We start from the raw sequence: 22,678 nt of genomic DNA on the forward strand, positions 1-22,678 counted from the left end.
GTTATGTGGTCGTCATTCCTACCAATATTGTCATGGACAAATAGGTGCATCTGTGACAGGTCGTTTGGTGAGGGCAAGGTCATGTACATATTTACCTGCCATAGGTTCAGTCTGGCTGCCATGTCCTTCAGGACATGGCCAGCATGATCAAAACAACCTTACCTAGGCACTCTTGATGGTGGACATTGAAGTCATCCACCCAGAGTACATTATGTGCCCTTACTCCTCTCGGTGCTTCTTCGAATTAGTGTTCAAACTGGAGGAGTATCGATTATCAGCTGAGGGAGGGCAATGGGTGATAATGTTTCCTTGCCTGTGTTGGCCTGATATCATGGGCTCTGAAGTCAACGTTGAGGACTGCCAGGGGCACTTCCTCCCAACTGCATACTGTGCTGCCACCCTGGTGGATCTGGCCTACCAATGGAACATCACATGCTCAGGGCTGGTGATGGAACAGTGCTGGGATGTTGGTTGAAAGGTACAATTCTGTGAGTATGATTGTCAGGCTGCTTGCTTGACTACCTTGTGGATCAGCCTTCCCAATGTTGGCACAAACCCTCGATGTCAGTAAGGAAAACTTTATAGGATTGACTGGATTGGGTTTTGTTCTTTGTAGCAGTTTCATACAATGGAATGACTTGCTCAGATATTGTGAAAGGTAGTTAAGAGTCAATCACCTGGCAGTGTTTCAGGTCAGATCAGGTAAAGCTGATTTCCTTCCCTGATTTTTATGACAATTGGGTAATTGTATGATCATTATTACTGACAATTAAGAGCATCAATAGTGTTGAATAGTTTGGTTAGAAAAATTAGTAAATTTAGTGTCTAAGAAACTAAAGTTTAACCAGAAAGTTGGGCGATTACTTCCCTCTGAAGTGGGGAGAAAATGAATACAGGTCATTGTTTTTCTTTATTAGTGCCACAAGTAGGCTTACATTAACACTGCAATGAAGCCACTGAGAAAATCCCCTAGTCATCATACACCAGTGCCTGTTCAGGTACACTGAGGGAGAATTTGGCACTGATAACAGTTAGCTGCAGTTATTGTAAAATGAACTTGACTTCACATGCACTGTATTAAATTGAGAATTCAAGGCAAATGTACTTTTGGAATCATTCTTAAATCAAAAGAACAAGCACTGTTTTTCAAAGACTTAATAGAATTGATAATAATTCATGTTTCCTTTGAACAACATTGCAACTATTACCAAAACAGTTCAGTCACCAGTGTGGAAGAGTGTCAGAAAACCAGTGGGAAAGAGAGGAAGAACGAAATCTTGAATACATCAACATTTTCTCTAATTCCTACATTTGGTGCTCCACTATCCCGATATATGCATACATCCACCCAATTTTAGATAAATATTTCATATTCTACATGCTGAGATTTAAACATCAAATGTATTGAGTTTATGTTTTATTCTGTAAGTGTGTAGTAGTGCACACCTCTCATAGATTAACTTACTGACAAGAATGGTCACGTTTCCACATATTCATCCATCTTTTGTACAATATCAGTTGGATAAATATTGAAGATAAGAATTAGATACAGGAAAGCCAAATAAATAGAAACTAGCAGTTCATGGACTGTGCTATTTGGTGGTGAGTATCACAGTGATACAAATCAAGAAATAATGAACGTGAACTTGCAGAACATTCTGCCTTTCATCTGTTTGCTTAGAGCAATATCAATGTTCATGGCCAAATTCTACTACAATAGATCCAGAAGAATCCACTGGGGGTGGGAAGGGTCAGGGCGCACTGAAGGAATCTTCTCTTGATCATGATTCAGTAATTCATTCTGTTTTTCTTTTTGATAGTTGACTACATGCCTTGATTATGGATGCCTTTTCAAGCTGTGAAACAATATGTTACAGAGAACGCACCAGCTAGTATCCTCTCAGGGAGATGTGATGTGTCAGGCAGATCATTAAATGTTGATGGCAGCAGCATCTGGTTAAAAAGCAAAACTAGGAGTCTCTTTTTCAATGGATTCTGCTATACATCTGCAACAATGTTCAGTAATTACTCTGTGTACCACTTTCCCATGTGATTTGAAACCTTGGACTGTTAGAATGTGAGCTAGACAGCTATTTAACTTACTGAAATTCAAATTACGACAACAAAATCACTCGAATTAAAATTTGGCAATTTTTTTTGGAGCAACCAAGATGTTTTTTTTCACATAACTGTGTCATAAAGAGATGTGTATAAAGAATGCATCACGATAAGAGAGATAAATAGCTGACATAAAGATATAAATTGTTTCTCAAATATAACAGCATTAAACTGAGCCAATTTCCTTTTTACTAACATGTTTGATGTTACAAAGCATGATATCCCATGTAAAGTTAAAACAGAATGCAATAAAGTCCTTTGTTGAAACTTAAAACAGTATAATTTCCTATGCACTGTAAATCTAATCATTCTAGCAGATTTTGCAACATGCAATAAAATTTACCAGTGCTGTTCTTAATAGCAATGTTTTGGTGTTGGAATGTAACTTGTTTATTTGTTTGACAAAAGGCATAAAGCTTCTTTCTGATTCTTTGGTGGATTCACTGTTCCAAGTCTCAATGCAGAAGTGGGGCTTTGCAGGATGTCAAAGGAGTCAGCAAACACTTGCTCACAAAAAGCACAAACTAAAGCCAATGATAGCTCAAGGAGTGAGCTGCAGTAATAAATACTTTTGGCTTTCAAAAGTAAACACACTTTTTTTTCTTGATTCAGGTGCCTTTTGAACAAAATGCGCAAACATAAAACTTAAAATCACTCTCATCCCAACTTAATTCCAGCAGGGGAAAAAGGGAAAAATAATTTGAAATTTTACATTTCTGAGCACATCTTCAGGACACCTAAAGGTCTGGATTACTTTCCTGCAATAAATGACATTTTGAAGTTCAGTCAATTAGGGCTCAGGAATTCCCAGGTAAATGCTGGCCAGACACAGTCTCAGTTGATCATCTGATCAAGAAGATTGCACAATGTAGCACTCAAATCTTTCAATAGGGCCTGAATGCACAGTTTTGTGACTCAGAGGCAAAGAGTACTACCATGACACTGAATGAGAATGTCAGTCATGGTTTACTTGCAATTCAGTAGCCACATGTTTCCACAAACGAATACAATATTAACAGTCAGAGAGCATGGACAGAGAAAGAAACATATTTTCAGGTGATCTTATACATCAATGATATAAAATAATAGTGATAACTTTTACAAATCTGAGGTTTTTAGGAGTACACAAACTTTATTCAAAATTGATGAACATGATTCATTGTTGAGAAAATAAAAACACATTTATAAATTAGTAACATGGTAATGAACAAGGAGGTATTACCAAATGGGCCTCTTACTCTGCATTAACAGAATCCAAGCAATAACTGAAGTATGTTTTCTTCACAAGTATTTTTGGAACCTTTTTGTGCAGGGATAGTTTGGGTAGGATGGGGGAAGAGAAAAGAGAGTCAGGTAACATTAATTGACAGGAATTAAGGAACAAATGCAATGGGTTTCTTCCTCACATTGTGCATTGACAAATAAAACTGATTTAGCAAACACTTTTCCACGTGATGGAGGTTCCCCTTAAACATATAATCACCTGTAACCTAAGAACATAAGAAATAGGAGCAGGAGTAGGCAATTCTTCAGCCTGCTCCACAATTCAATACAGTCATGGCTGATCTCATTTTGGCCTCATCTTTAACTTCCTGCCCTCTCCTCATAACCATTCATCCCACTACGAATGAAAAACCTATCTACTTCCTCCATAAATTTGTTTAGCATTCCGCCATCCACTGCACTCTGGGGTGGATAATTCCACAGATTCATGACCCTTTGAATTAAGTAATTCCTCCTCATTTCTAATCTGTCAGCCCTTAGCCTAAAATTAGGGCCTCACAATCGAGAATTATGGCCTCTCGTTCCCCCGACAAAGGGAAACATCCATTTTATATCTACCCTGTCAATCCCCTTTAGCATCTTATATACCTCAATTAGATCGCCTCTCATTCTTCTAAACTCCAGCGAGTATCAGCCTAAATGGTTCAATCTCTCTTCATAAGACAAGTCCTACATCCCCGGAATCAATCTCGTGAACCTTCTCTGAACAGCCTCCAATGCATTTATGTCCTTCCTCAAGTAAGGGGATCAAAACTCAATTCAGTATTCCAGATGTGGTCTCAGCAATGCCCTATACAATTGCAACAGCACTTTCCTACTTTTATACTCTATTCCATTTGCAATGAATGCCAAAATTCCATTTGTCTTCCTTATTGCCTGCTGCACCTGCCTACTAACGTTCTGCAATTCATGCACGAGGACACCCAAATCCCTCTGCACCAAAATATTTTGCAATTTCTCTCCTTTTAAATAATAAATTGCCTTTTTATTCCTCTGGCCAAAATGGAAAACCTTACACTTATCCACGTTAAATTCCATCTGCCAAATTTTGGCCCATTCACTTAACCCATCCATACCCATTTGCAAATTTCTTATTTTCTCATTGCAACTTGCTTTCCCACTATTTTAGTGTCATCTGCAAGTTTAGTTATAGTACCTTCTATCCCTGCATCCAAGTTATTAATATAGATTGTAAATAGTTAGGGCCTGAGAACCGAACCCTGTGGCACCCCACTAGTTACAGCTTACCAACCAGAAAAAGACCAACTTACCCCCACTCTCTGCTTTCTTTTGGTTAGCCAATCCTTTATCCAAGCTAATATGTCACTCCCAAACCCATGAGATCTTACCTCATGTATTAACCTTTTGTGCGGTACCTTATTACATACAGAATATTTAACCAGCGTGGAACTTATTAGATTTCTAGTCCCAAGTATGGCTGCAACTCACTCATTAGCTTTGCCTTTAGGGAACTGGGTAGTACTCATTGACGTAAAAACTGAACAATATGTACTAAATTATGATCAGTTTCAATTGTAAAGAGATATTATATATTGAAAAAGTGTTATTTATATAATGCCTTTCACTGCCTCAGGACGTACCAAAGTATTTTACAATCAATTCGGTACTTTTGAAATGTAAAGGTGGCACTTTGGTGTTGTAGTGTTTTTCTTAAATAGCACCTATTTCACTGACTATATTTTCCATTTTCTTTGATCCATAAACTGTCATAGAACATCAAGTGATGCTGCTGTGTTATTGGTAATAAGATACAAGGATTCTGACTTGTATACATTAAGGGGTCACACAGAAGTATTGAAAGTCAGGCTTTGACAGAAAAATGGCATTTGACTTCAGAGGAGCAATAAAAGGATGTTACTTACATGCATGGCAAGAATGCTGCGTGGGACTAATTCTCGGTAGTGCCGGATGGTAAAGTGCCATGTCTTTATTCTCATCAAGTCATCAAATGTAAACTCCAGAATCAATCTCCCTTCGGTGCAAACCTGTCAGGTTGGCAACAAGGATTTAAAAGGAAAGAAAGGAGTTAAGAATAAAAAACAATCATACAAATGAACACTTTTTCAATAAAGTAAAGGAATGAATAAATGTGACATTTAGCCTTAAAATCAAAGAGTATGGTCTTTCTCACCAAACTTTGACTTATTTATGTACTTGGCAGATTTTCTCTTTCATCGTGTTCTTAAAAAGTGTCTTTGATATTTGGAGGACTGCAATTAAGAAAACATTTGCTGTTTTGCTCAATTCCTGTTGCGGTTCTTTGAGCTGTGACATTTTACTACCATGGCAACAAGAACCAGCTGATTAGTTGGCATGGCAACCAGAAAGATCTAATTCCAGCAGACGCGTTATAATCAATGCTCCCAGCACAGATGGTCTCTAGAGGATCAACAAGAAAGAGTCTAGCAAGCGTTCAGCACATCACATGGAACTACTACATGGCACCAGAAAACCGAAGTTTTTTAAATCTCAGTTTTTAACATTTTCTGTCAAAATATTATTTTTTGAGTGCATTTGTGCCTCCACAATGGAAACAATTCTTATTTCAGGTATTTGATATTGTCATAGTCTGTCGGATTTTGTACAATACATTGCAATGCAAAATAAATCTTCCTCTGCTTTGCTCCAACATGCTCCCTTAGACCCAAACTTAGCAAAGCTTACCTAGTGGACTAATTGAAAATTTAAGTTTCCATATCACACATCTTTGTGGGCTCTGTGGTGGTCAACTTCATGCTAATGAGGGGCACTAATGAGTGGTCCTGAACTTTCTTGGAGTGGCAACCAGAACAAAGAACAGTACAGCACAGGAAACAGGCCCTTCGGCCCTCCAAGCCTGTGCCGCTCCTTGGTCCAACTAGACCAATCGTTTGTATCCCTCCATTCCCAGGCCGCTCATGTGACTATCCAGGTAAGTCTTAAACGATGTCAGCGTGCCTGCCTCCACCACCTTACTTGGCAGCGCATTCCAGGCCCCCACCACCCTCTGTGTAAAAAACGTCCCTCTGATGTCTGAGTTATACTTCGCCCCTCTCAGCTTGAGCCCGTGACCCCTCGTGATCGTCACCTCCGACCTGGGAAAAAGCTTCCCACTGTTCACCCTATCTATACCCTTCATAATCTTGTATACCTCTATTAGATCTCCCCTCATTCTCCGTCTTTCCAAGGAGAACAACCCCAGTCTACCCAATCTCTCCTCATAGCTAAGACCCTCCATACCAGGCAACATCCTGGTAAACCTTCTCTGCACTCTCTCCAATGCCTCCACGTCCTTCTGGTAGTGCGGCAACCAGAACTGGACGCAGTACTCCAAATGTGGCCTAACCAGCGTTCTATACAGCTGCATCAACAGACTCCAGCTTTTATACTCTATACCCCGTCCTATAAAGGCAAACATACCATATGCCTTCTTCACCACCTTCTCCACCTGTGTTGCCACCTTCAAGGATTTGTGGACTTGCACACCTAGGTCCCTCTGTGTTTCTATACTCCTGATGACTCTGCCATTTATTGTATAACTCCTCCCTACATTATTTCTTCCAAAATGCATCACTTCGCATTTATCCGGATTAAACTCCAGCTGCCACCTCTCTGCCAAATTTTCCAGCCTATCTATATCCTGCTGTATTGCCCGACAATGCTCTTCGCTATCCGCAATTCCAGCCATCTTCGTGTTGGAGGAGGGAGGGTTCAGGCCTTGGGGGGTAGAGAGGGGGGGGGGGGGTGTGCAGGAGGAGGTGTCAGGCATCAAGGCATGAAGGGTGGTGCCTTGGGGGATAGGGTGTTGTGTCATTTTTAGGTCGTGCCTCGGTGGGGGGAGGGTTGAGAGTTGAGCTGGCAGTGGGAAATCTCATGGGTTGGGGAGTTGCTGTGGAAGTGGGGGATATCGTCCCTTGGGGCTGGTTTCCAGTGCCGGGCAATTGCTCAGGAGAAGTTTGCACCTGCTGGTAATTTCTTTGCAAACCCTTATTTGTGAACTTCCAAAGCGGATTCCCCAGCACATCTTTGGGGTATCCTCTCCCCTCCCCCTAAAATACACACCCTGGTGCTTAGAACTTACAGCGCAACGTGTCTTGGATTTGTAAATGCGAAGAAATGGGTGAGACTGATTGAGCCCATTCCACATCAGAGTTTTATATTCAAGAAATAGAAGGCTTTAATTTCAATCATCTGGGCTGGATTCAAGTGGAGGTACTAGATGTGAAAGGACGCCGCAGTAATTCTACTCCCTGTTTTCCTCCCTTTCCAAATAAACAACTGATCAATAATGATTTAATGTATTTTTCCCTGCAGATGCCGACTCTCTGGGATACAATTCCAAAGAAACCAGTAGCCCTCCAGTACCCTATTTGAGTCATCACTCCCTATGTGTAAGCCCTGATTCATGCATGTATTCCTGGCTGAGTCTGAATCTGTTCATAAATACACACTTTCTGGCAGTGGTCACTGGTTTAGAATTGCACATGGGGATCAAAGCTAATTTTCCCCTTCTTGGCCCAGGGATTTGAGGCCAATCCGTATCACCGTAACCGAGACAGCTAATTTCACACAGATGGGGACTCAAAGCTGGGATTAGAAGATCTTGATGCAGCTCTGGGCAGTGCCTTTATTCACATTCCCAACAGGGAAGCTTAAATCTAAATTGCTCTTATAGTCTGATCATTTTAAATATTATTCCCAATTTCACTGTGAAAATGCCCAGTTCGTTTTTTATTATTTTAAGAAGTGTGAGCTGCATTGTCTGCATTCATGAAAGTCTCCACACTGTGGACTGAAAATTTTTAAGGTTTCCCATCCCTCCAAAGTAACTAGCTTCAGATGCTCTCAGAGGTCTACCGAGAGCAGCCCAGTGTGACCTGTCTGCTGACTGCTCGTTGCCGATTGCAAGGATGTGCTTAAATATCACACAGCACTTTTCCTGAATTATCGACCCCGAGAACTTGTAATGCAGGGAAGGAGAACAATAGACTAGTGCACATGCACACCATACTTCAAGAACAGTAATAAAAATATTTTCATGCAGCTTAACCTGCGTAAGATTAAAATCCTTAGTTTACAACATGACTCAAGACTGCTGAACTGAGAATCAAAACCCATTTAGAACAAAGAACACTACAGCACAGGAACAGGCCCTTCGGCCCTCCAAGCCTGCACCGACCATGCTGCCTGACTTAACTAAAACCCCCTATGCTTCCGGGGAATATACCTCTCTATTCCCATCTCATTCATGTATTTGTCAAGATGTCCCTTAAAAGTCATTACCGTATCTGCTTCCACTACCTCCCCCGGCAACGAGTTCCAGGCACCCACCACTCTCTGTGTAAAAAATCTGCCTCGTACATCTCTTGTTAAAACTTGCCCCTCGCACCTTAAACCTATGCCCCCTAGTAATTGACTCTTCCACCCTGGGAAAAAGCTTCTGACTATCCACTCTGTCCATGCCTCTCATAATCTTGTAGACTTCTATCAGGTCTCCCCTCAACCTCCGTCGCTCCAGTGAGAACAAACCAAGTTTCTCCAACCTCTCCTCATAGCTAATGCCCTCCATACCAGGCAACATCCTCGTAAATCTTTTCTGTACCATCTCCAAAGCCTCCACATCCTTCTGGTAGTGCGGTGACCAGAATTGAACACTATATTCTAAGTGCGGCCTCACTAAGGTTCTATAAAGCGTCAACATGACTTGCCAATTTTTAAACTCAATACCCCGGCCGATGAAGGCAAGCATGCCATATGCCTTCTTGACCATCTTCTCCACCTGCGTTGCCACTTTCAGTGACCTGTGTACCTGTACACCCAGATCCCTTTGCCTATCAATACTCCTAAGGGTTCTGCTATTTACTGTATATTTCCTATCTGTATTAGACCTTCCAAAATGCATTACCTCACATTTGTCCGGATTAAACTCCATCTGCCATCTCTCCGCCCAAGTCTCCAACTGATCTATATCCTGCTGTATCCTCTGATGGTCCTCATCGCTATCCGCAAATCCACCAACCTTTGTGTCATCCGCAAACTTACTAATCAATCCAGTTACATTTTCCTCCAAATCATTTATATATATTACAAACAGCAAAGGTCCCAGCACTGATCCCTGAGGAACACCACTTGTCACAGTCCTCCATTCAGAAACGCACCCTTCCACTGCTACCCTCTGTCTTCTTTGACTGAGCCAGTTTTGTATCCACCTTGCCAGCTCACCTCTGATCCCATGCAACTTCACCTTCTGCACCAGTCTGCCATGAGGGACCTTGTCAAAGGCCTTACTGAAGTCCATGTGGACAACATCCATTGCCCTACCCTCATCAATCATCTTTGTCATTTCCTCGAAAAACTCGATCAAGTTCGTGAGACACGACCTCCCCTTCACAAAACCATGTTGCCTCTCACTAATACGTCCACTTATTTCCAAGTGGGAATAAATCCTGTCTCGAAGAATCCTCTCCAATAATTTCCCTACCACTGATGTAAGACTCACTGGCCTATAATTACCTGAATTATTCTTGCTACCCTTCTTAAACAAAGGAACAACATTGGCTATTCTCCAATCCTCTGGGACCTCCCCTGTAGCCAGTGAGGATACAAAGATTTCTCTCAAGGCCCCAGCAATTTCCTCTCTTGCCTCTCTCAATATTCTGGGGTATATCCCATCAGGCCCTGGAGACTTGTCTACCTTGATGTTTCTCAAGAACCCCAATACCACCTCCTTTTTGATCTCAACACGACTCAACCATCTCCACATCCTTTCCCAGACTCATCATCCACCAAGTCCTTCTCTTTGGTGAATACTGACGCAAAGTACTCATTTAATACCTCACCCATTTCCTCTGGCTCCACACATAGATTCCCTCCCTTGCCCTTGAGTGGGCCAATCCTCTCCCTGGCTACCTTCTTGCTCTTTATATATGTGTAAAAAGCCTTGGGATTTTCCTTAATCCTGCGAGCCAATGCTTTTAGATGTGGATTAATTAACATCTGAAACCCAGAACCTCTATCATGTCAAAGGAGAAGGGCAAGGGAACACCACTGCCACCAAGTTTGCCTGCAAATCCCACAACACCTGGCCTGGAAATATATTGCCATTCCTTCATTATCACTGAGTTGAAATCCTGGAACTCCCTACCCAACAGCACAATGGAAGTGTCTATACCTTTGCCTTTTTGGACTGCAATAGTGCAAGACGGCAACTCACCACCACCTTCTGAAGGGCAATTAGTGACAGGCAATAGAAGCTGGTCTTGCCAGTGATGCCCATATCCCAATACTAAAACAAAGTTGCTTTCATTTATTAGGGTCTTACCAATCAACTTATTTATCATTGAGGAGGAACTTTAGTGAAATAATATGTGCTAGAAATAGTAAACAAATTGACACAGATCCCAGTGACACTAATCAAAAGATTAGTGATGGCTTTGGCATGCAATCCACTGAAATACTTCATTGCAGGGCTTGAAAGGGGAGTTTTGTAAACATTATTTATATAATGAAGTAGTGACTATTATACTAAACTAATTATCCGGTGTGAATTGCTACAATTCCTCGTTCTTTTTTCATTGTGTGTAACAAAATTCATAAATATATTCCATCGTTTCAAATGATAAGTGGAAACCATAGTTTCTATATTTGTGAAAATCAGTTCCGCACGTCATGCCTTCCACAGTGAGAGGCGCACAACCAATATCAATTGAATTGGCAAGTGCCACTTTGTATTGCAGCATTTTAAGCATGAATGATGAATAATTTAGATGCTAGTTTTTACACCTGAAGATGAAGTCTTCAATAATTTAAATATACAACAAGCACCTTTGAAGCTACAGAAATCTATAATTTTATTCCTTAAAAAACCCAAAGATTGATTTTAACAAAAATTAATTAAAATTGTCATTTAAATATCAGCAAAATGATTCTTACACTGTAAATTTTAGTAGCAAAGAGAAAATTGTGTGAAACATTTGTTCCTATCTTTGGTAAGGACTACCTCGTTAAATTTGCAGGTCCAACTTGCAACATTCCTTTAATAAGAGCCAAAAAATATTTTAAAAAGGCTCTTGATTATTTCTGAAAATGAAATTTCTAGAGAACGAATGCACAGAATCACATCAAAATTAAGGATGTAACCAGATTTTTAAAAACTATATTCATTTTTATCTACCAAAAAGGCAACAATAATGTATTTGATCAGTTGGATTGTAGAGAATAAGATAATAGTGTTCCCTTTGACAATAACTGCCATGCTGCCAAGCCATAACCAGAGCAAACGAGTCCTGGATTTAATGCAGTGACAGTGTTGACCTCAACCTATGTCTATACCCACACAGTTTTCAGCAGCAGTTGGAGAATTATGTTCAGCAGTGGAAACGCTGCTAAGATTTCCTCTCTTTAGCCCAGGGATGCTGAGGCAAAAGCTCATCTCCTAACTTGTGTCCTTGCTGTAGTCAGCTAGCTCACACAGTGCAGTAACTGAACTAGTTATCCCCTGTTCAATATTGTTTCGCACCACATCATGTCATGCATTTACTGAGAACCCACTGCGAGTGCTACACTATTTTTTTGAACCAACACATGCAACAAGAAAGTTTCATGGTCGTTATGTTAATGAAGAAATGGCAGATAGGTACAAAAACAAACATCTTAATTTTCAGAATATGGGACATATGATAATTGTGTTAAAATATTGTAACATTTTTCAAAGTCAAAATAATTATTTAAATTAATTTTATCTTGCATCAGCATTCATGGGGTAACTATATAATGCAATATGACATAAAACAGAACAATCTAGCTAATTAGCATAAAATAGCACATTTTAAAGCATTTTACAACATTTCTAATGTCCGAAAATACTAAAGAAGAAAAATATTGCATACTTGCACAAAAAGTAAATGCATGACATGAGTGTCTGGCTATTTTAAACATAGCCACTTCTGCAATATCTAATTTCTTCTTGAAATCAGACATTTTACATAAGAACATAAGAAATAGGAGCAGGAGTAGGCCATCTCGCCCCTTGAGCCTGCCCCGCCATTCAATAAGATCATGGCTGATCTGACGTGGATCAGTACCACTTACCCGCCTGATCCCCATAACCCCTAATTCCCTTACCGATCAGGAATCCATCCATCCGCGCTTTAAACATATTCAGCGAGGTAGCCTCCACCACCTCAGTGGGCAGAGAATTCCAGAGATTCACCACCCTCTGGGAGAAGAAGTTCCTCCTCAACTCTGTCTTAAACCGACCCCCCTTTATTTTGAGGCTGTGTCCTCTAGTTTTAACTTCCTAAGTGGAAAGAATCTCTCCGCCTCCACCCTATCCAGCCCCCGCATTATCTTATAAGTCTCCATAAGATCCCCCCTCATCCTTCTAAACTCCAACGAGTACAAACCCAATCTCCTCAGCCTCTCCTCATAATCCAAACCCCTCATCTCCGGTATCAACCTGGTGAACCTTCTCTGCACTCCCTCCAATGCCAATATATCCTTCCTCATATAAGGGGACCAATACTGCACACAGTATTCCAGCTGCGGCCTCACCAATGCCCTGTACAGGTGCATCAAGACATCCCTGCTTTTATATTCTATCCCCCTCGCAATATAGGCCAACATCCCATTTGCCTTCTTGATCACCTGTTGTACCTGCAGACTGGGCTTTTGCGTCTCATGCACAAGGACCCCCAGGTCCCTTTGCACGGTAGCATGTTTTAATTTGTTTCCATTGAGATAGTAATCCCATTTGTTATTATTTCCTCCAAAGTGTATAACCTCGCATTTATCAACGTTATACTCCATTTGCCATATCCTCGCCCACTCACTCAGCCTGTCCAAATCTCTCTGCAGATCTTCTCCGTCCTCCACACGATTCACTTTTCCACTTATCTTTGTGTCGTCTGCAAACTTCGTTACCCTACACTCCGTCCCCTCCTCCAGATCATCTATATAAATGGTAAATAGTTGCGGCCCGAGTACCGATCCCTGCGGCACGCCACTAGTTACTTTCCTCCAACCGGAAAAACACCCATTTATTCCGACTCTTTGCTTCCTGTCGGATAGCCAGTCCCCAATCCACTTTAACACACTACCCCCAACTCCGTGTGCCCTAATCTTCTTCAGCAGCCTTTTATGGGGCACCTTATCAAACGCCTTTTGGAAATCCAAAAACACCGCATCCACCGGTTCTCCTCCATCAACCGCCCTAGTCACATCTTCATAAAAATCCAACATGTTCGTCAAGCACGACTTTCCCCTCATCAATCCATGCTGCGTCTGATTGATCGAACCATTTCTATCCAGATGCCCTGCTATCTTCTCTTTAATAATGGATTCCAGCATTTTCCCTACTACAGACGTTAAGCTGACCGGCCTATAGTTACCCGCCTTTTGTCTCCTTCCTTTTTTAAACAGCGGCGTAACATTAGCCGTTTTCCAATCAACCGGCACTACCCCAGAATGCAACGAGTTTTGATAAATAATCACTAACGCATCCACTATTACCTCTGACATTTCTTTCAATACCCTGGGATGCATTCCATCCGGACCCGGGGACTTGTCCACCTTCAGTCCCATTAGTCTACCCAGCACTGCCTCTCTGGTAACATTAATTGTATTAAGTATTTCTCCTGCTGCCAACCCTCTATCGTTAATATTTGGCAAACTATTTGTGTCCTCCACCGTGAAGACCGACACAAAAAACTTATTTAAAGACTCAGCCATATCCTCATTTCCCACTATTAACTCCCCCCTCTCGTCCTCCAAGGGTCCAACATTCACTCTAGCCACTCTATTCCTTTTTATATATTTATAAAAACTTTTACTATCATTTTTTATATTAGTTGCTAGCCTAGCTTCATAGTCTATCCTTCCTTTCTTTATCGCTTTCTTAGTCTCTCTTTGTTGTTTCTTAAATTTTTCCCAATCACTTGTTTCTCCACTATTTTTGGCCACTCTGTACGCAGCTGTTTTTATTTTAATACTCTCCTTTATTTCCTTCGTTATCCACGGCTGGTTCTCCCTTTTCTTACAATCCTTGTTTTTTGCTGGAATATATTTTTGCTGAGAACTGAAAAGGATCTCCTTAAAAATCCTCCACTGTTCCTCAGCTATCCTACCTGCCAGCCTGCTCTCCCAGTCTACCTTAGCCAATTCATCCCTCATCCTATCATATTTCCCTCTGTTCAAACAGAGGACACTGGTTTGGGACCAAACTTTCTCCTCTTCCATCTGAATCAGAAATTCGACCATATTGTGGTCACTAGACCCAAGAGGGTCCTTCACAATAAGTTCCTTAATTCTACCTACCTCGTTACACAATACCAGATCCAAAATAGCTCGTTCCCTCGTCGGTTCCGTAACATGCTGTTCAAGGAAACTATCCCGACAACATTCTAAGAACTCTTCCTCCATTCCACCCTTACCGACTTGAGTCTGCCAGTCAATGTGCATGTTGAAGTCCCCCATGATTATTGCCGTTCCGTTTTTACACGCATCCCTTATCTGCTTGTTTATAGCCCTCCCTACCTCAACATTATTATTTGGGGGCCTATATACCACACCTACTAGTGTCTTTCTCCCTCTACTATTCCTCATCTCTACCCATAATGATTCCACGTTTTGTTCCTCAGAGCCTATGTCATCCCTCAGTACTACCCTGATATTATCTCTTATTAATAGCGCGACCCCACCACCTTTTCCTTCCTGTCTATTCTTCCTAAACGCCTGATACCCCTGGATATTCATCTCCCAGTCCTGGTCACCTTTCAGCCACGTTTCTGTAATGGCCACTAGATCGTACCCACTTGTGCTGATTTGCACCATCAACTCATTTACCTTGTTCCGAATGCTTCGTGCATTCAGGCAAAGTGTCCTTATTCCAGCTTTTATCTGGACCCGCTTTGATGAGTCGCGAACACCCTCTCCCTCTACTCCCTTATCTAAATTACCGCCTTCATTCACTTGCACCCTCTCCTCTACCATTAATTTTGTAATTCCCCTTACCCCTGCATCCTCCCCCCCATCAATTAGTTCCTTGATCCTAGTCAACTCTTCTAGCTCCCCTCCCCCCAACCTATCTAGTTTAAATTCTCCCCAGTAGCCTTAGCCAACCTACCGGCCAGGATATTGGTCCCCTTGTGATTCAAGTTCCACCCGTTTTTTGTATACAGATCACCCCTGCCCCTAAAGAGGTCCCAATGGTCCAGGAACCTGAATCCCTGCCCCCTGCACCACTCCCTCAGCCACACATTCATCTTCCACCTCACTCCATTCCTGCCCTCACCTTCCCGTGGCACAGGCAGTAATCCTGAGATTACTACCTTTGCTTTCCTCTTTCTCAGCTGTCTCCCTAATTCCCTGTACTCCCTTTTCATGACCCCTTCTCCCTTCCTACCCACATCAGCGGTACCAATATGTACCGCTACCTCAGGCTCCTCTCCCTCCCACCTCAGGATTTCCGGGACGCGACTAGCGACATCCTGGATCCCGGCCCCAGGGAGGCAGACCACCATGCGAGAATCCCGCCTACCTCCGCAGAAACGCCTGTCTGTCCCCTTCACCATCGAGTCCCCGATTAATACCGCCTTCCTCCTCTTTTCCTTAGCCCTCTGAGTTACAGGGCCGGACTCCACTGCGGAGACACGGCCACTGCTGCTTCCCCCAGGCGGGCTGTCCCCCCCAGCAGTACTCAAGCAGGAGTACTTGTTGTGCAGGGGCAAATCCACTGGGGTGCTCTCAACCACCCTAGCCTTACCCTTCCTGGCCGTCACCCACTTGGCCTCCTCCCGTGGCCCTGGTGTGACCACCTGATGATAGCTCTTGTCTATCACCTCCTCATTCTCCCTCATCAGCCTAAGATCCTCGAGCTGCAGTTCCAGCTCCCTAACACGGTCCCTCAGGAACCGTAGCTCGACACACCCCTCACAGATGTGGATGGCCTCAACTACATTCTGTGGTAGTGAATTCCACACATTCACCGCCCTCTGGGTGAAGAAATTTCTCCTCACCTCAGTTCCAAAATGTTTACTCCCTATCCTCAAACTATGACTCCTAGTTCTGGACTCCCCCACCATTGGGAACATACTTTCTGAATCTACCGTGTCCAACCCTGTTAGGATTTTCCAAGTTTCTATGAGATCCCCTCTCACTCTTCTTAACTCCAGTGAATATAATCCTAACCGACTTAGTCTCTCCTCATATGACAGACCTGCCATCCCAGGAATCAGCCTGGTAAACCTTCGTTGTACTCCCTCTATAACAAGGACATCCTTCCTCGATAAAGACACCAAATCTGCACACAATACTCCAGATGTGGCCTCATACAATTGCAGCAAAACATCCCTATCCCTATACTCAAATCCTCTCACTATGAAGGCCAACATACCATTTGCCTTCTTTACTGACTGCTGTACCTGTGAATAGAATAGAATCATAGAAATTATAGAATCCGTACAATGCAGGAGGCCATTCGGCCCATCGAGTCAGCACCGACTCTTACCCCCGCATATTTACCCCACTAATCCCCCTAACATACATATCTTGGGTCACTAAGGGGCAATTTAGCATGGCCAATCACACTAAGCTGCATATCTTTGGACTGTGGAAGGAAACTGGAGCACCCGGGGGAAACCAATGCAGACACGGGGAGAATATACAAACTCCACAAAGACAGTCACCCAAGGGCGGAGTCAAACCCGGGTCCCTGGCGGTGTGTGGCAGCAAAGCTAACTACTGTGCCACTGTGTGGTAACATTTTAAAAAAAATCATTTTAACCAAGTCAGTACCTAATTTAAATCACTTGAGATACAAGGAGAGAATGAGTCTCAAGGAAAATAATATTCAAGTGTTCAGGATGCTTAAGGGAATAGAGAAATTTAACCCCAATAATATATTCAAAGTTGCCACAAACTCTGGAGCCTGGGGCACATCTTTAGCTTAGAAAAAGGAAGGCACACTGGGAATTGGAGATTTAATTAATTTATGCAGAGAAGTGAACATGTGAAATGAAGTTTGTAAATTGGAAGCAGAGCAGAGAGTGTGGAGAATTTTAAGGAAGAATTGCACAGATATTTAAAAGAGTCGGTGATCAAGTGGCATTAGTTTTTTTGTGGCTATGTGAGTAGACTGCAGGTCCTTTCCAGTCATGTACTTTCCTATGTGCAAGATTCCAGAATTCATCCGCATGTATTTCGGTTTGATTTTTCCATTACACAATTTAATGCCAGCATCTTCCCTCTCAAAGCAAAAAAAAGACTGTTGTGAGTCAAGACTTCGCTGGGACTTTCCACAGAAATAAATAGAAAACAGTTAGGGTGAAGTCACCTTCCCTTTCTCATGCCTTACTCCACGGCCTGTGAAACAGCCGTTAGAGCGGAGGCCTGGGAACAAGCCCAAGCCTCCCCACATCCAGTTCAGCTAAGAAAGAAAACTACATTCTGCCCATGCCAAGAACAGAAGGGTCAGATTTCCACTTCTAAGCACAACCAGCAATCCAAGGGGTAAATGCATTCAAAACTGTGCCAGTTTCCCCAAAGCGAAACTTTGGTTCAGGTTTCCATTCAAACTACTTTGCATAATCACAAACGTAAAATTTTCCATGAGCCAGGGCAATCTGCAGCATCTTAGAAGTTAACTGTTTTTTCCCCCTTTCATTAAAAATTCCTTGATATTTTGCAGCGTGGAAACCTTGTGCAGTTTTATTAATACAACTGAAAACATGTTTATCACAAAAAAGTGCCCAGTCATCACCTGTGTGTAACCTCATTTTAAATAAATTAAAATTACTTTAAAAAAAATCATACAGAAATGTTATGTTTTTGTATTTATTCCTATTGGCTCCCTGGAGCTCTGCTATATCAATGTATGCATCAGAAATGATGTAATAGACCTAGCAGGGGAAAAAGAGAGAAGCAGCAACTATAGAAGAGATCACACACCACGAATAAAGCTCTGTTCATTTTTAGCCAAAATCTGTCCTGTGTATCACGTCTCCAATATGCAACAAAAACTATTTTCTCATTAAACTGGTGCACAGTTGTCAGGTTCTTTTAAAAGGTGCTATTCGGCCTTGTGTCTAGAAAAAAAGCTTAATTTTAAGACACTTCAAAGGGCTGAAAAAGGATACAATTAACAGAAAAACAAAATGGTGATCAATTTGATCTGGTGAGTAGTCAGTTTTACTGATGTGGCTGGCCGCCAGTCCAATGTTTTTCAAGCCAGTGCAAAAAGAAAATCGCAGAAACTCTATTTGCAAGCAACTTGCAATTGAAATTCTTCGATCTTTTGCAATAGTTTGATGACTTTGGGCAAATTATGCTGGAATAATCACCTCAGGGAAACTCTGCCCTCATATTTGTTTCTAAAGCGTTTGGATAAAGAGCAAAAGTGGGTAAAAAAAGTGGAGGTCGAGATGAGCCATGGGATTTAGTGGAGTTTCTTTTCCCTGCTGCCATTGGACAATGACAATGATTATCTGGTTCAATATGAATTGTGTGTGACCTCCCCAGCTTACCACGTTAGTACCTGAAATGACAAATCGCTCAACATATTCTAGGTGGTTGGTTATCACCCTCTATATACTACCTTATTTTTCCTACCTCCTTTCTCTTACCTTTGTAAACATGGGTTTGCCATGCTGGGTGACCATAGTACACTGATCACAGTCTAGGGTGATGGATGAATTGTGGTAGGACTCCTTCGAGTGTTTAAGAACATAGTAAAGGTCTGTAACTCCCCCCTCAAAGATTGTACTGAAATATCGAGGAATAAGGGTTCTTCCGATAGCTGTGCAAGAGAAAATCACAAAGAGAAGAGAATAAGGAAGGATTACTCAGTCTCCTCGTTCTTGGTTGTTTCCATATTTTGAAAATACAATACATATCAAGCAGGTTTAAAAAAAATATAAAACTTACATTGTCATATTGCATATCTATCTGCATAAAAATCTCAGTAAAATCATTGTACAAGTGACATTGGTTTCAAATAGTATATTAAGGTGTGAAGTTTGCCCTTCATTTTGCAGTACGGATTTATTTTTAAAATTGAAGTTGTTTTAATTTCAATATTATTTGATCTAATGACTTCCTTTTTGATATTATGCAAACATGACAACTTGGAATGAGAGGTGATTATCACTTTACTATGAGGTCTTGGCTGAGTCCCCACACAAAAAATGAAAAAGATAGCTACAAATAGGTATTAACTGTGGGGTTGGACATTGTTATAGATTGTAACAGAGTTCAGTCCACCGAATCCCCGCAATGCCCACAACTATGAACATTCTTCTAAACACCAACTTTTAAACATACATAGTTTTCCATTTCTTCTCCTACTGAAAGTTTCAACCCACAGCATTTTCCACATTCATCACCACTTTGGGCACCAAAAAAAGAAACAGATGTTAACAAGAAAGAAGAGATGTTTTCCAACATTATGTTCGGCAGGGATTAAAGTTGGGACAACTCATACGAGGATAAAACGACTAACAAGATTGTTGCTCTATTTTATAACAGTGTAGAAATGCTCTATGATTTATCTTTCAGACTGGAGACTATTACCACTGAATGTTCTGCATTGAGAGGTGTTCCAGAGAACATTTTACCATTCCTTATGCCTTGCAGGAAAGAATCATACAGATCACCCATGGCTCAAGGGTCTTTCACACTCGAAAAGGATTATAAAGGATTATGCAAGGTCAGATGTGTGTGAGCACATCAGCACAATGCTCCCCTGCAGTATAATTGGAACAAGGTGCAAAAGTTGGTTATTGAAGCTTTTGTCCTTTCTTTCAAAAAAGAGAGACATGTACAACATGTTTCTTCAAGAATGAATCACCATCAGGATCATCATCTTTGCCCTGTCATTCTGCCTTGCTGCAGAATAATGATGAGGCTACATAAAGTTGGCAGTTCTTGCCTATTAACTATTGACCTGCAGACAACTGGGATACTAATTTATTTTGCTGTGAAACTTTCTTTTACAATCTCCACTTCTATTTCTCCAGCTTCATCTCCTGTGCATCATTTACCCTGTCTTCTATTTTGCTCTTTTCAATCTTGGTGATGTTCTGCATATGGGCCAGGGTTCTTCAGACTGAGCTTTTCAATTACAAAATAGCGTGACATGATTACTTAGCAACTGCAGTTAGCCTATGGAAGTGTTCTTGTTGTGTACTCAAACAAGAAGGTCAATTTGTCAAATTTTATCCATTACAATGCTTGCACCTTGAACATCTGTTGTCAACTACCACTGTAGGAACTGTATTTCGTGGTCAGCAATAAAGCATTGGCACTTGCTGCTGACCGAAAAAAAAACCTTCCCATAAAAATCTAGCAATCCTTGTGGCACAGATGACCTCTTTCTCTCTGATTGTTTGGATCTGACATAAAGGGACATCCAGACATTCAACAACAATGATGCCAGCAATTTAGGAAATCAACCAATCGCACTGAGGTATTCTCATAGACAATGAACCCATAGACAGAAGTAAATGCACTGATTACCCTTCACTTTTAATTATATTTTCGAGACCAAAACAAATGATTGGAACGTACACATGGGATTAATGTGGAAGTTGAAATATCATAAGCAAATATGATTTTTTAAATTTGTAATTGTTAATTATAATGGAAAAAATTGCTATTCCACAAATATAAAATTAGTTTTAAATCCCAATTGCATCTCATTTCACAAGGGGCAATTTTTTATTTGTGCAATGCCACAGGTAGTGTAAAAGGGAACATTCTGTCAGTCCAGTGATATTTATTTGACTAAAGACTACAGGGGTGCTAACAGCGCACCCTATTGAAAAGCAGAGAATCACTGACAGAAACTTCTGTTTTTCAATGTTTAACTGCACATGTGCAGACTCCTCAAGTCGCTGTCCTTTCCAGATGATGAACACTTGACAGTTTTGTTATTTATCACTGATGCAAAATCCTGACCTATATAATTTCAGATTTGTATCGTTTTGCAGATATTGCCAAAGGATGTCCAATCCTGCTTAGGAATGATTCTGCAAATAGTGCAGAAAAAGTGCAAGCTGAGTAAAAACCTATCACTGACTGAAATATGATACAAATTCAATGCTTCTTGTTGAGGTACTGATAAATTACAGCCAGGCAGATTTTCTCTTGCTCTCCTGTTTTGAATTTTCAGAAGATGCACCTTTCCACCTTCAGGGTTATAACTGTTATCACTCCTCCATGTAGGGCTACTTTTATACCATCAGCCACTGTCTGGTGTCAGAAATTAGAAATACACTTAGTTTAAAAATTCTTGATGTTATATATTACCGGAAACCCCTTAAAGTTCTTTTTCTCTCTACTGGAATCCTTGTTCTTAGGTGATGACAGCCATAGCTAGCCAAAAAGGGGCCCATGCTCAGACGAAGCCTCTACAATAGTGGGGGAGCAACTTGTAGATCGCCTTCCTCTCGAGTTCTCTGCCTGAAGGCAGATCCTTGGCGAGTATTCAGCAAAACATGTCGAAGTGCTGAGAGTTTTTTTATTATATGAATGAAGAGGCAGGTCCCGAGTCTACCTCAGCTGAAATGGGGACTGAACTCTGTGCTGTTGGCATTAATCGGATCCACACATCAGCCATCTAGCCAACTGATTCAACTGGTAGATACCAAAGCCATTGTATCGGGCTTGTCATTCAACCTTACTTAATTAAGGTACATGCTGATATACGTAGGTTAATTAGAACGTGTAAGAAGAATTGTAGTTATTTTAGTGAACAACCTGATGGTCCCAATTGCATGATAAGGAATTAGACAACTTAGACTCAACAGCCAGTATGAACAGCTCGTTAACCTACCAATCTGAACAACAGAGCAAGTTTCCACTTTTTATATATATATCTCTCATACAATCTGGCTGAACCATGCATTGACTTTTAATTCCCACATTGACAGTTTGCAAGCTAAGTGTAATAATTCTTGTTCACCAGTTAAGGGAAAAGCAACAACACATTTATTTACAGCTAAAGCCGAAACTGAGGCTTGCAGCCTCATGGCTGAAGCTGTGTCCAAGATGGTTCTGGAACAGAAACCCCTGCTCACTGGAGTGAATCCCCAACCTAGTCCTTGATTGGTCATGTGGCCCTTAAAGAGATAATCACCACATCTCCCCTACCCGCCAAGTTATTTTGACAATCAACTTAGTCTGCAATAATTGAACATTTAATCCATGAATCCAGTCCATTATAAATTAAGTCTTTCAGGTGGTTTCTGATTCCTAGTGGAGCGGAGTAACTCCTCTGTCTGGG

The 22,678-nt window shown here is 41.4% G+C and overlaps 1 protein-coding gene across 15 annotated transcripts in view; it reads right to left on the minus strand.

The window, feature by feature from the left end:
* The window catches only part of LOC144495152 (LIM domain-binding protein 2), a 454,000-nt gene that overhangs the window by 63,488 nt on the left and 367,834 nt on the right, over nucleotides 1–22,678 (minus strand). For all 15 annotated transcript variants that reach the window (XM_078215160.1, XM_078215243.1, XM_078215206.1 and 12 more), the window contains 2 exons: nucleotides 19,020–19,192; nucleotides 5,286–5,408 (listed from right to left, as the gene is read on the minus strand). In XM_078215160.1, coding sequence (XP_078071286.1) covers nucleotides 5,286–5,408; nucleotides 19,020–19,192 — 296 coding nt within the window. The remainder of the gene's footprint in view (nucleotides 1–5,285; nucleotides 5,409–19,019; nucleotides 19,193–22,678) is intronic.

Source organism: Mustelus asterias, chromosome 1 (genome assembly GCF_964213995.1).
Source record: "Mustelus asterias chromosome 1, sMusAst1.hap1.1, whole genome shotgun sequence".
In the NCBI taxonomy this organism is placed as follows: Eukaryota; Metazoa; Chordata; class Chondrichthyes; order Carcharhiniformes; family Triakidae; genus Mustelus; species Mustelus asterias.